Source organism: Marmota marmota, unplaced genomic scaffold (assembly GCF_001458135.2).
Source record: "Marmota marmota marmota unplaced genomic scaffold, marMar, whole genome shotgun sequence".
Classification (NCBI taxonomy): domain Eukaryota; kingdom Metazoa; phylum Chordata; class Mammalia; order Rodentia; family Sciuridae; genus Marmota; species Marmota marmota.
Window position 1 is genome coordinate 24125209 of NW_026000016.1, and position 12952 is coordinate 24138160.

General features: G+C 35.5%; 1 protein-coding gene across 8 annotated transcripts in view; it reads left to right on the forward strand.

The window, feature by feature from the left end:
• Nvl (nuclear VCP like) overlaps positions 1 to 12952 on the forward strand; it is a 122866-nt gene that overhangs the window by 63103 nt on the left and 46811 nt on the right. For all 8 annotated transcript variants that reach the window (XR_007349767.1, XR_007349766.1, XR_007349765.1 and 5 more), the window contains one exon: positions 2697 to 2796. Coding sequence is in view for 3 of the 8 variants with exons in the window: in XM_048809311.1 (XP_048665268.1) it covers positions 2697 to 2796 (100 nt within the window). In the remaining 5 variants the exon portion in view is untranslated. The remainder of the gene's footprint in view (positions 1 to 2696; positions 2797 to 12952) is intronic.

A 12952-nucleotide genomic window follows, 5' to 3' on the forward strand; every position in this document is an offset into this window, starting at 1 on the left:
CTGGGGGAGGGGGCGGCTCTGCCTCTCAGCAGGCTGCTGCTCCTCTTCTGCCGGTGGGTAGCAGGCCCGCCTACATTGCAGGAGTGATTGGAAGCTCTGTCCTGCCGCGGGCCACTGGGCCTTTTCTGTCAGTGGTCACAGTTCCGCCTACCTGGCAGGCGCAGGGGGTGGGGGGCGGCTCTGCCCCTCAGCAGGCCGCTGGGCCTGCTCTGTGGATGGTCACAGTTCCCTCTACCTTGCCGGCGCAGGGGGAGGGGGCGGCTCTCTATCTTAATTTTTTTCTATAGAATATAATAATTTTAATAAACTATCAACCATTCTTATATTGATTCTTTTTTTTAAGGAATTTTTTTTTTTTTACTTGTAGATGGACACAATACCTTTATTTTTTAAAAATTTATGTGGTGCTGAGGATAGAACTCAGTGCTTCACGTGTGCTAGACAAGTGCTTTGCCACCGAGTTACAACCCCAGCCCCATTGTATATTGATTCTGATATTTTTCTCTTGCTTAAGAAGAACAATGTTGGGAGGGAAGAAGAGAGGGAAAAGGGAAATACTAGGGAATGATACTAGCCAAGTTATATTGTGTGTACCTATGAATATGTAACAACAAATCTCACCATTATTTATAGTCATAATGCACCAATAAAAAAATAGAGAAAATTTTTTAAAAAGGACAATGTTAGGTTTTATTCTTACCTAGTACCACTTAATATTTTTGAGTCTGGACTATGACTCTATTCATATTTTAATTATTATGTCACCAAGGAATGAATGAAAAGCAGGCTTACCAAATATTTCCTTCTAGAATAATCAGTGGTTAAACCAGCTACCACCTGTGTGCATAAGTTATATTGAAAAAAAGCAGTACTGACAAAATGAAACAGCACCATTTTTTCTCATTTCCACCATCATACATGGTTTTTTTTTTGTTGTTGTTGTTGTTTATTTGTTTCTATGTTTAGCTGATTTTTCCCTTAACCTTTCTCTTGGATTATTGCCCTGAATAGCCTTACTGCTGTTTGCTTCAAGAAAAAGAGGAAAAAACTTTAGTGCCCTATATGCTCCTCTCTGTATTGTGTTGAAAGATTTAGAACATGTGATGTACTGGGGAATCTGGAGTTTAGAAGCTGAGTTTACTTTTGCCCAAACACATTTATTGTGCCTGTTAGATCTTTGAATAAGTTTTATGTCTCCCCTTATCTAGTGATGAGACTTTGGACAAATTCTCTAAGCTTCTGTTTCCTCATCTAGCTTGTGAATAATAACAGGATTGCTAGGGAGTCCACTGATTACAACCCGTTTTATACCATGTTGCCATATATTGAAGTGGTCATTGTTCTCTTTCTCCTTTTCTCTCTTGAAACTGAGGATTGAGCTACATCCCAGCCCTTTTTATTTTTCATTGTGAGACAGGGTCTCACTAAATTGCCCAAGCTGGCTCTGAAGTTGCCATCTTCCTGCTTTAGCTTCCCTAGTGTCTGGGATTACAGCTGGTATTCCAGATGAGCATAAACTACTGCGTCCAGTTAAGGAGAAAAAGTCTCAATATATTGCCCAGGCTGGCCCCAACTCTTGGTCTCAAGTGGTCTTCCTGCCTCAGCCCTGCCCCCAGTGTAGCTGGGACTATAGGCACATGCCACTGTGCCCAGCCATTATTATATGTCATCAAAAGCCTTCATTCAGATTAGCAAATGTATTATTTTGTACAGAAAAATTGTCCTTTCTTTGTATTGAGGGCCAATGGAACTATTCTTTCTTTCTTAAAGTTGAAAACTAACTTTACTTACAGCTACACTTTTATTGGTATAGTTTTTGGATAGAAAGCATGGCTTTTGTAATTAGTAGAGATTTTGCAAACAATATCTGTATGGTAGGAATGATCTCTGGAATTGTATCAGCTGTATGATTTACATCTCAGAAGTTAGGATGTTCTAGGATTTCCCACCATCCATTGTTCTCCCACCATCTTACCTCCATGCAGAAAATGGTCTATCCTCCTTAGAGACAGAGCAAAGGCACAGGAAAATAGAAATAATTTTATGATGAAGTCTTATGAATCTTCTTCTATAAGCTTCCCAACAAAGTTATTCTTTTATATTATGAGAATTCATATTTCACAATGTTTAATTGGTTGGTTGGCTATTTAAATTTTTTTCCTTCTATTTGTATATTTCTGTGCTCTTTGCAGTGAGAATTTTGAGGGTTATGAAAAGAGATATGCTTAGAAATACATCTAAGAACAATTCTGTCTTGTGCTGCTGATATACTCCAAAATGTACATTCCTTGGTTTGAGGCTAGAAGTGCCACAGTGATGGCTCGTGTTATTTCCAAGGTCATAAAGCCTCAGCCTCTCTGATGGGACTCAGTATGAGAGTGTCAGTAGTAAGTAAATCACACTATTCATCTTAGTTCTAAAGCCAGTGTTTTATTCCATGAGGAAACAATAGAGGCATTTTCAATAAGATCAGGAACACAGCCAAATGTTCACAATCTCTGACATTATTCATCAGTGTATGAGAGGTGTGCCCTAGGGCAGGGTTTCAGAGATCTCAGTCTGTAGACGGCCAATTCCATTGCTCTGGGCCCCAGGTGAGGCAGAACATCATGACACAAGAGGTGTATTGGAGGAAAGCAGCTCATGATATGATAATCAGGAAGCAGAGCGACTTGATTTATTTATTTATTTTTTAGACAGGTGCAAGTGTTCGGGTGGTGAATCAGCTGCTTACAGAGATGGATGGTCTGGAAGCACGTCAGCAGGTTTTTATTATGGCAGCCACTAATAGGCCAGGTAAGAAAGAAGAACATCACACAGATGAGTCTCAAAACTCACAGCATTTGTTTACAGTTTACTTTATGTACATCTTAGTAAAGGAATATTTAAATTTTAGCAATTCCCTTTTGGTTCATAGGTTGAAGTAAAACCTTAGAAAGCTTTTTTATAAGCTACAGTAAACCACAGTATTATTGCCTAGATTCTATGAGATTGTTTTTCTCTGTTAGTGCTCAGAAAGTTGTTTTGCTGGCAGAACACTTGAAATACACATTGTTTTTTAAAATTAGAGCTTTATAATTATACATAGTATTTGAGTTCATTTGACAAAATACATGCAAGGAAGGAATTTGATTTTTTTTTTTTTAGTTTTATTGATTTTATTTTTTTTTAAATACACGACAGCGGAATGCATTACAATTCTTACTACACATAGAGTTCAGTTTTTCATATCTTTGTATAGAATATGTTCATGCCAATTCATGCCTTTATACATGTACTTTTTTTTTGCATTACAATTCTTATTACACAAATACACCACAATTTTTCATATCTCTGTTTATATATAAAGTATGTTGACACACAGTTCAATTCTTTATACATGTACTTTGGATAATGATGTCCATCACATTCCACCGCCAGGAATTTGATTTTAATTCCCATCTTCCCCTTTGCATCCCTCCTCCCTCCCCCTATTCTCTCTCCTCTATTAATATTTTATTTATTTATTTATTCATTCATTCATTCATTCATTTTTGGTGCCAGAGATTGAATCCAGGGGTGCTTAACCACTGAGCTATATCTCCCCAGTCTTAATTTTTAGTTTTATTTTGAGATGGGGTCTCACTATGTTGCTAAGGGCCTCAATAAATTGCTCATGCTGGCTTTGAACTTGCAGTCCTTCTGCCTCAGCCTCTTGAGTCACTGGGGTTATAGGTGTGTGCCACCATGCCCAACTATTTATTTTTTATTGATATTTTCTATGTATATATAAACAGGTGAAATTCTTTTTGGTACATTCATATATGTATATGACATGCTGTTGTTAAATTCATTCCATATTTCAATCCCTTTCCCTTCTTCCTCCCTACCTCTTGTTGTTCTTCTACTCTACTGATCTGCCTTATATCTTTATGTATTCAGTCTTCTTCATTTCATGTATTCATCTTTCCTCATTTTGCTATAGCTTCCACACATGAGAGAAAACATTTGGCTTTTGATTTTCTCAGTCTGGCTTAATTCACTTAGAATGATTTTCTCCATCTCCATCCATTTACTAGCAAAAACCATTATTTCATTCTTCTTTAGGGCTGAGTAAAACTCTGTTATGTGTGTGTGTGTGTGTGTGTGTGTGTGTGTGTGTGTGTGTTTGTGTATGCACACAGCACATTTTCTTGAGCCATTCATCTATTGATGGGCATCTGGGTTTATCTCATAATTTGGTTATTGTGAATTGTGCTGCTATAAATATTGAAGTGGCTTCATATGTATTATGTGACGATTTTAGTTCTTTTGGATAAATACCGAGGAGTGGGATAGCTGGGTTCCAGTCCTAGTTTTTTGAGGGATCTCCACACTGCTTGCCATAGTGGTTATACTAATTTGCAGACCTCCCAACAATTTATGAGTGTACTTTTTTCTCACATCCTCTCCAGCATTTATTATTGTTTCTTGAAACACATTTTTGACCCCAAAAGCATTCTAAAAGTTTGTCCTGTGGTTTCTCTCAAGCTTATAGAAAATCAGAACTACACACTCACTATAAAGTTGAAAATAGGTTTTTAAGATTTTAAACTGAAAAAAATTGAAAAAAAAAAAAAGATTTTAAACTGAAGTCATGTTTCTATACTTATCCTGCATTATGATTTAAAATTGTTTTCAATCTTTAGCATTCTATGAGGGAAATAGAACAATGCTCAAGACTTCAAAAGTTCCAAATATATCTTTTATTTTTATCCTAAATACTCTTCATGTTTCTTAATGCTTTGCCCTTGGTATAAGCCACTCTTTCATAGCTGTTCCTACTATGATGTTTGTAGTAACCGTGTCTGTTAGTAATGATAAGGTACATTAGTTGTTTAAATGGATTTAAACAATACCAGTTGTTAAGCTGGTGTAATATTTTCCTCTCCTGTAAGTTACTATAGTAACTCATGAATTTGCTACCATTTTATGATGAAAAATTGAGAGTTGGAATAGTTTGACCCTGGTAATAATGAAAAGCTGTCTTTGGATCTGACAGAACAGGGTTTTCGTCCTGGCTGTAGCATTTTATATCTTTTTTTTAAATTGTACATAACACAGTACCTTTATGTATGTATGTATGTATGTATGTATTTGGTGCTGAGGATGGAACCCAGTGCCTCATACATGCAAGGCAAGCACTCTACCCCTGAGCCACAACCCCAGTCCCCCATTTTATATCTTATTAACTGTTGTGTTTCAACCCCAACTGGTCTAACACCAACTAGGAAGGCTACAGTTGAATTCTGTCACTAGTGGAGTTGTGTCAGTTTCATCAGTTAATGAGAATCCTTTGGAAGACTTTACGTGCCAGTGGTCTTCTCGGGATACCTGCAATTCTGATCAGCCTGCTCCAAGTTTGGAGATTCCCATGACTCTCGCAGTTTCAATAATTCACTAGGACAATTTATAGATCTCACGAAAGAGCTATATTTACAGTTATAGTTTTATTATAAAGCATATACATAGGGTGTTGTCTGAAAGGAGCATTGAACTTCCATGTTCCACCCTATGGCATCAGAATGTGTGTCACCCTTCCCGTAAATCAGTGTATTCACCTACTGGGAAGTGTAATCAAGATTTGGTGACCCGAGTTTTTTGGGGGGGTTTGTTATGTATATTTGTTTATTGTAAAGAATTTTGTCTTTTAATTTAATCTCAGTAGATTAGAGAATAGATTTTTGGTTGTCACTAGATTTTCCCTAAAACCTCTCCTTCAAAATACATATATACTTTATCTTTGCCTGTGGGTTTCTTACCAGGAAGTAAACCAGTGTGCCCAAAGTGAAGTAGGTGAGGGGAAAAGTTATGAAGAGACAGATGCAAGGGATGTATAGGCCACAGTAAGGAATGTGGATTTGCTTCTGGATGTGGATTTGATTAACTCATTGGCAACAAAACTTCAGTTTTTGACTTACAAATAAAGCTACTAGGAACATCCGTGGATAGTTTCTTATGTAGACCTGCAATTCATTTCTCTGAGGTAAATACTCAAGAGCATAATTACTAGATTGTATGGTAATTATGTTTAATTTTAAAAAGAGGTTAGCAAAGTGGCTGTGCCATTTTATATTTCCTATTAGTAATGGTAGAAGAGCTCCAATTTCTTTGCATCTTCACCAGTGTTTTATGTCATAACTGTATTTTACCTTAGCTGTTTTAAAAGCTGTATAGTGAATAAAAACATCCTGGTTTTAATTTATATCTCTCTAGTGGCTAATGAGATTGAACTTCTTTCATGTATTTATTTGCCATCCTTATGTTCTCTTTGGTGAAATGTCACTTAATGTCCTTTACTTGCTTTCTAAAATTAAGCTGCATATATTTTTCACTGTTGAGGTTTTTTGTTGTTGTGTTTTTGTTTTGGTACTGGGTATTGAACCCAGGAATGCTTTATAACTGATCTACATTCCCACCTCTTTTTATTTTTTGAGACAAGGCTTTGCTAAGTTGCTGATTCTGGCCTTGAACTTCATGAACTTGGAATCCTCCTGCCTTAGCCTCCTGAGTTGCTGGGATCATAGGTGGGTGCCACCAACCCTTTACTGTTGTTTTGGTTTTTTACCCCACATTTTTTTTTTTTTGTTTGTTTGTTTTTTTTGGTACTAGGGATTAAACTCAGGGACAGTTGACCACTGAGTCACATCCTCAGCCCTATTTTGTACTCATTTATAATCCTATGAACAGTGTAAAAATGTTCCTTTTTCTCCATGTCCTCTCCAGCATTTATTATTATTGTATTCTTGATGAATGCCATTCTGACTAGTTATGAGATGAAATTTCAGTGTAGTTTTTTTTTTTTTAATATTTATTTTTTAGTTTTGTAGTTGGACACAATACCTTTATATTTATGTGGTGCTAAGGATCAAACCCGGGGCCTCATAAGCGCTAGGTGAGCGCTCTACCACTGAGCCACAACCCCAGCCCTCAGTGTAGTTTTGATTTGCATCTCCCTAATTGCTAGTGATGTTGAACATTTTTCATTTATTTGCTGGCCATTTGTATTATTTCTTTTGAGAAAATATCTGTTTTGTCCATTTGCCCATTTATTAAGTGGGATTTTAAATTTTTTTGTAAGGTTTTTGAGTTCTTTATATATTTTAGATATCAATTCTGTCAGAAGAGTAGCTAGCAAAATTTCCTCCCATTCTGTATGTTCTCTCCTTACATTCTTCATTGTTTCATTCACTGTGCAAAAGCTATTTAATTTGGTGTCATTCCATTTATTAACTCCTGGCATTATTTCCGGAACTTTAAAGGGTCCTGTTGAGAAAGTTGTTGCTGTGGCTGTATGCTGGAGTCACTGAGTTTTGAGAGTTCTTTAATTTTAATATTTTCTAGTTGTAGGTGGACGCAGTACCTTTATTTTTATGTGGTACTGAGGATCAAACCCCATGCCTCACACTGCTAGGTGAGCTCTCTACCACTGAGCTACCACCCCAGCCCCTTGAGAGTTTTTTATATATATTTTAGATATAACTCCTATGTCAGATATGTGATTTGCAGTATTTTATCCCAGTATATAGTTCATCTTTTCATCCTCTTGACCGAAGAGATCCAATTTTTGAGGTTTTTCTTTTATATATTATGCTTTTAGTTTCATGTTGAGGAATGATTCACCAAACCTTATGTCTCAGTGGTTTTTCTCCAGTGTTTTCTTCTACAAATTTCATGGTTTGCATTTTTTAAAAAATATATTTTTAGTTATAGATGAACACAACACCTTTATTTTATTTATTCATTTATTTATTTATGTGGTGCTGTGGTTCAGACTCAGTGCCTCATATGTGCTAGGCAAGCGTTCTACCACTGAGCCACAAGCCCAGCCCCTGGTTTTTACATCTTAATATTTTTAAATCTGTGGTGTACTTTAGTTGACTTACGTGAGGTTTAGATTAAAGTTTATTTTGGGGCCAATTTTTATTCAACTATTCCATCATCATTTGTTAAAAAGACTATTCTTCCTTCAACATACTATTTTTATACCTTTGTCAAAAAGCACTTGGTATATACCAGAATGAATAATTGAAGTTCAAGGTACAATACCATTTGCAGTAGCAGTAGTGGGAGTGAAGGCTAGAGAAGGAGGGAAAGAGAAAAATTTAGGCCTATATCTAGCAAAATATATACTCATCAGTTTTATAGATGTTCTATAAATCTAAATTTTCTATAAATCAGTTTTATAAACTGATGAAAATCTATAAAACTGATGAAAGAGATCAGAGGAGACAAATAAATGATAAGATATTCAGTGTTCTTGGGTGGGAAGACTCAGTAATGTCAAGATATCAATACTTCCCAACTTAATCTATAGATTGAAAACAATCCTAACCAAAGTTCCAACAAGTTATTTTGTGGTATTGACAAACATTCTAAAGTTTATGTGGAAAGGTAAGAGACCTAGGATAGCCAACACATTGTTTTAAGTAATACAAAGTTGGAAGATTGATGTTGCCCAACTTTAAGACTTAGTACATAAGGTACTGTAATCAAGATAGTTTGGAAAAATAGATCAAGAAAAGAATAGAGGCCAGATATAGACCCACACAAATATAGTCAACTGATCTTTGGCGAAGGAACAAAAGCAATTCAGTGGAGAAAAGATAGTTTTATGGTGCTGGAGCAACTGCACACCCACATGCAAAAGAAAAGTAATAATCTACACACAGACCTTACACCTTTCACAAAAACTAACTCCAAATGGATCACAGACCTAAGTGTGCAATGAAAAACAATACTCTTAGAAGGTAACGTGGGCTACCTAAGTGACATTGGCTTTGTTAATAACTTTTAGATGCAACACCAGAAATGAAGTTTGTGAATGAAAATATTGATACATTGTACTTCATTACAGTTGGTTAACTTATGCTCTACAAAAGGCATGATTAGGAGAATTAAAAAAACAAAAAAAGCCACCAACTAGGAGGAAATATTTGCAAAGCATCTGTAAACGTCAAAATAGGACTGCAGTTGTGGTTCAGTGGTAGAGCTCTTGCCTAGCATGTGTGAGGCTCTGGGTTTCCATTCTCACACCACATAAAAAAATAAAGATACTGTGTCCATCTAAAAATATTTTTTTAAAAAGTCAAAATATACAAAGATCTCTAAAACCATTTTAAAAATGGGCCAAAATTCTAACCTCACCCAAGGAGATGGATAGTAAATAAGCTTATGCTAATGATCAATATTATATGTCATTAGGAAATTGCAAATTAAAACAAGAGATAGCATTACATAACTATTAGAATGGCTCAATTTCTAAAATACAAATGACTCAGAATGCAAGAATATGGAGCAACAGGAACTTCCCTTTCGTTGCTGGTAGACATGCAAAATGTTTCAGCTACTTTGGAAGACAGTGTGTCAGATTTTTTAAACAAAACTAAACAAATTTTTATCATATAGTCTCCAACTATAATTGTGAATTTTTCAGTTCCTTTTTTCATTTCGGTCAGTTTTGCTTCACACATTTTCTGTTCTGTTGTACATACCTGTTTAGAATTGATGCCTTCCTTGTGGATTGATTATTCATATCTCTTTTTGTTCCTGAATGTCTTCATTCCTCTGAAGTACATTTTATCTGCTTTTAATATAGCCACACCTGCTTTCTTTTGATAAATGTTTATATGGTATATCTTTTTTCATTCTTTTACTTTCAACCTACACTTACAAAATTATATAGAATTGATTTTCTTTGTAAATAAGAATTTTTTTTTTTTGGTCATTTATTTTAATCCACTGTACCAATTTCTCTCTTTTAACTGGTTTGTTTATACCAGTACATTTATTGTACATATGATATATTAGGGCTTTAGATTGTCATTTTGTTTCCTGTTCAGTTTTTCATCCTCATTTTTCTTTTATCTGTTTTAATGTGGATTATTGGAACATTTTTTAGAATACTATTTTGATGTATCTGTATGTTTAAGTATATGTCTTTGTAGCTTTTCTTTGGATACAGTAGATATTATACCATTTGTACATATTTTCCTTTTATGTGTTTAAAAATATTTGAAAAATATTTCATAAACTTTACTATTTTAAAAGAAGTCCTTTTAAAAAGATCCTGAATTAGAAGAAAAATGGTCCAGAGAAGAATTGGTGGGGGCTTGGTGGAAGAAGTAAGAGGTGGTGCTGGCCCTCACTTATAATCCCAGCACCTTGGGAGGCTGAGTCAAGAGGATCACAAGTTCGAGGCCAGCCTCAGCAACTTAGCGAGGCCCTGAGCAACTTAGTGAGACCTGGTCTCAAAATAGAAAACAAAAGGACCAGAGATGTAGTTCAGTGGTAAAATGTCCGTGGGTTCGATCCCCAATACTAAAAAAAAAAAAATGGTCAGAAGTGGTAAAATTTGCATATATTTTGAAGGCTAAATTAATAACAGTTGCTGGAATTAGATGTGGGATATGAAAAGGAAGTAAATAAGTAGTACTTACAGTTAGATTTTTGGCCAACAAAACTGGGTAAAAAGTTTTGTCACTGAGATAGGAAAGACTGGACGAGGGATAAGTTTATTTTTAGCTATAAAAATAACTTCAAGGAGATGCTATTAAGTTTTTTTGAAAACTCATATTAAAAACTCATCAATAGTGAGAACAAGGTTCCTAGAGCACCTACCAAATGTTATGTTTTGTTAAGTACTTTACCATGTTAACCTCACAGTAATTCTGTGAGAAAGGTTCATGTAAACATTAGTGTTGCAGAAATTAAAGATCAGTTAGATTAAGTAATTTGCCAAGGAAAGGTACATAACTGATAAGTGGTGGAGCAGAGGTTTGAATCTCAGTCTGTCTGACTCCAGTGTTCTAACTACTACAATAAGTACTTCCCATGTTATGTCATTTAATCCTCACAGAAAAATTCTGAAATAGGTTCTAATTGCTTTTCCCCCCAGAGGAGTTAAGTAATTTGTCATTATCAGGTGGCCCCAGGAATCTACTGAATTGAACTTGCTCAAAGGCATGTGTTCATTTCCTTTATATTCTGTACCATAGTCTCCTTCACATAATGGAATTTGTTATGTGTTCACTTGTGAGCAGAATCTGTTTTTTATTGCTTGGGTTCTATAAATTGACAAACTGCAAAAGAGAGTGGTCAGAATCAAGTCTCCATGTTTGTAGATCTGATTAGTAAATGGTATGAAAAAGGGAAACCCATAGAGGGAGACATCATTTTAAAAATGAGAGAGCATGAAAAGCTTATAACAAAAACTGTAGTTTTTCATCTTCTGCCCCAGAGACAACCACGATCAATTCCTGAACTATTTTGCCCTTTGTCTCCTCTACATTTTCAAGTAATATATATTCATACTGATATTTCTTATCAGTTTTAGCTGACTTCCTTTGAAGGAAGATGAAGATTTGGTGTCTCACATGCACCCTGACTCCACATTCACCCCCACTGTCTCACCCACACTGTCTGTCCTCTTCTCCATCCTTCCAATATTGTAGTTTTATCAGAACTTTTGATAAAGCCACTAGTCAAGTGTCCACATTACTATGACTAAAAGTATTTCTCTCTGGATACCCAAGCATGACACTGATTAGGTTTCCTTTTTCATATAACTTTTTAGACTTGAATTCAGTAACTTTTTCTTTGTTTCTTTGTTTTCCATGCTCATGTTCTCACATATGCTATAGAACTGTCAATATTATTTATCCAGATGATGTATTCATTCCTTTTGGTTATTTGTTTGGTTGTATTTTTCTTTATCTCTTTCTCTCTTATTCTCACTCTCTTTCTTTCTCCTTCTGTCCTTTTCTCTTTCTTTCTGTCCTTTCTTTATCCTTCTATTTGAGCCCAAGTGCATTCTACCAATGAGTTACATCCCCAACCCTTTTTATTTTTTCCCACTTTTTAAAATTGATGCATTATAGTTTTACATTATTGATTGGATTTTTTTATTACATGCTCAAAACACACAATATAATTTTTTTAAAAATTATTTTTGAGACAGGGTCTCACCAAGTTGCCCAGAATAATCTCAGAGATTTGAATCTTTACTTGTGAGCCTCCTGTCTCAGCCTGCCAAGTAGGCGGGGTTACATCTCACCCAGCTATTGATTGTATCTTGGGACATTCCTTCTGGGGCTTTCCAGCCTACTCCAAACTGAATTTCTTGGTCTAGGCCTGTGTTATAAACAGTTCTTATTTCAGGGCTTTCTTTTACTGTTTACCCTCTTGTTACTAATCTTATGCCCCCCACCATCCCACATTTACTCACTTATTTTTAAAGCTTTTTTTTTTTTTTTTTTTACCAGAGAGTGCACTCAGGCAATCCACTGAGTCACATCTGATCCTTTTTATGTGGATTTTTGGTTTATTGATGTGCTTACCTCAGAATTTTTTCTCCCATTTCCCACCTTTTCTCTTCATTTTCCCCCCTAATTTTTCAGCTATTACTTTTTTGGTTGTGGATGAATTATTATTTTTATTTATTTATTTTAATTTTTTAATTCTAATTTGTAGACACCAGACTGCATTACAATTTATATTACACATATAGAACATAATTATTCATATCTCTGGTTGTATACCAAGTATATTCACACCATTTATGTCTTCATACATATACTTAGGGTAATGATAGCCATCTCATTGCACCATCTTTTCTACCCCCATGCCCCTTCCCTTCCCACCCCTTTGCCATATCTAGAGTTCATCTAATCCTCTCATACTCCCAACCCCACTATGAATCATCCTCCTTATATCAGAGAAAACATTTGGCATTTGGATTTTTGGGATTGGCTAACTTCATTTAGCATTATCTTCTCTTTTTTTTTTTAATTTTTTTTTTTTAGTTGTAGATGGACACAAAACCTTCATTTTATTTGTTTATTTTCATGTGGTGCTAGGGATCGAACCCAGTGCCTCACGCATGCTAGGCAAGTGCTCTACCACTGAGCAATAACCCTGGCCCCTAGCATTATCT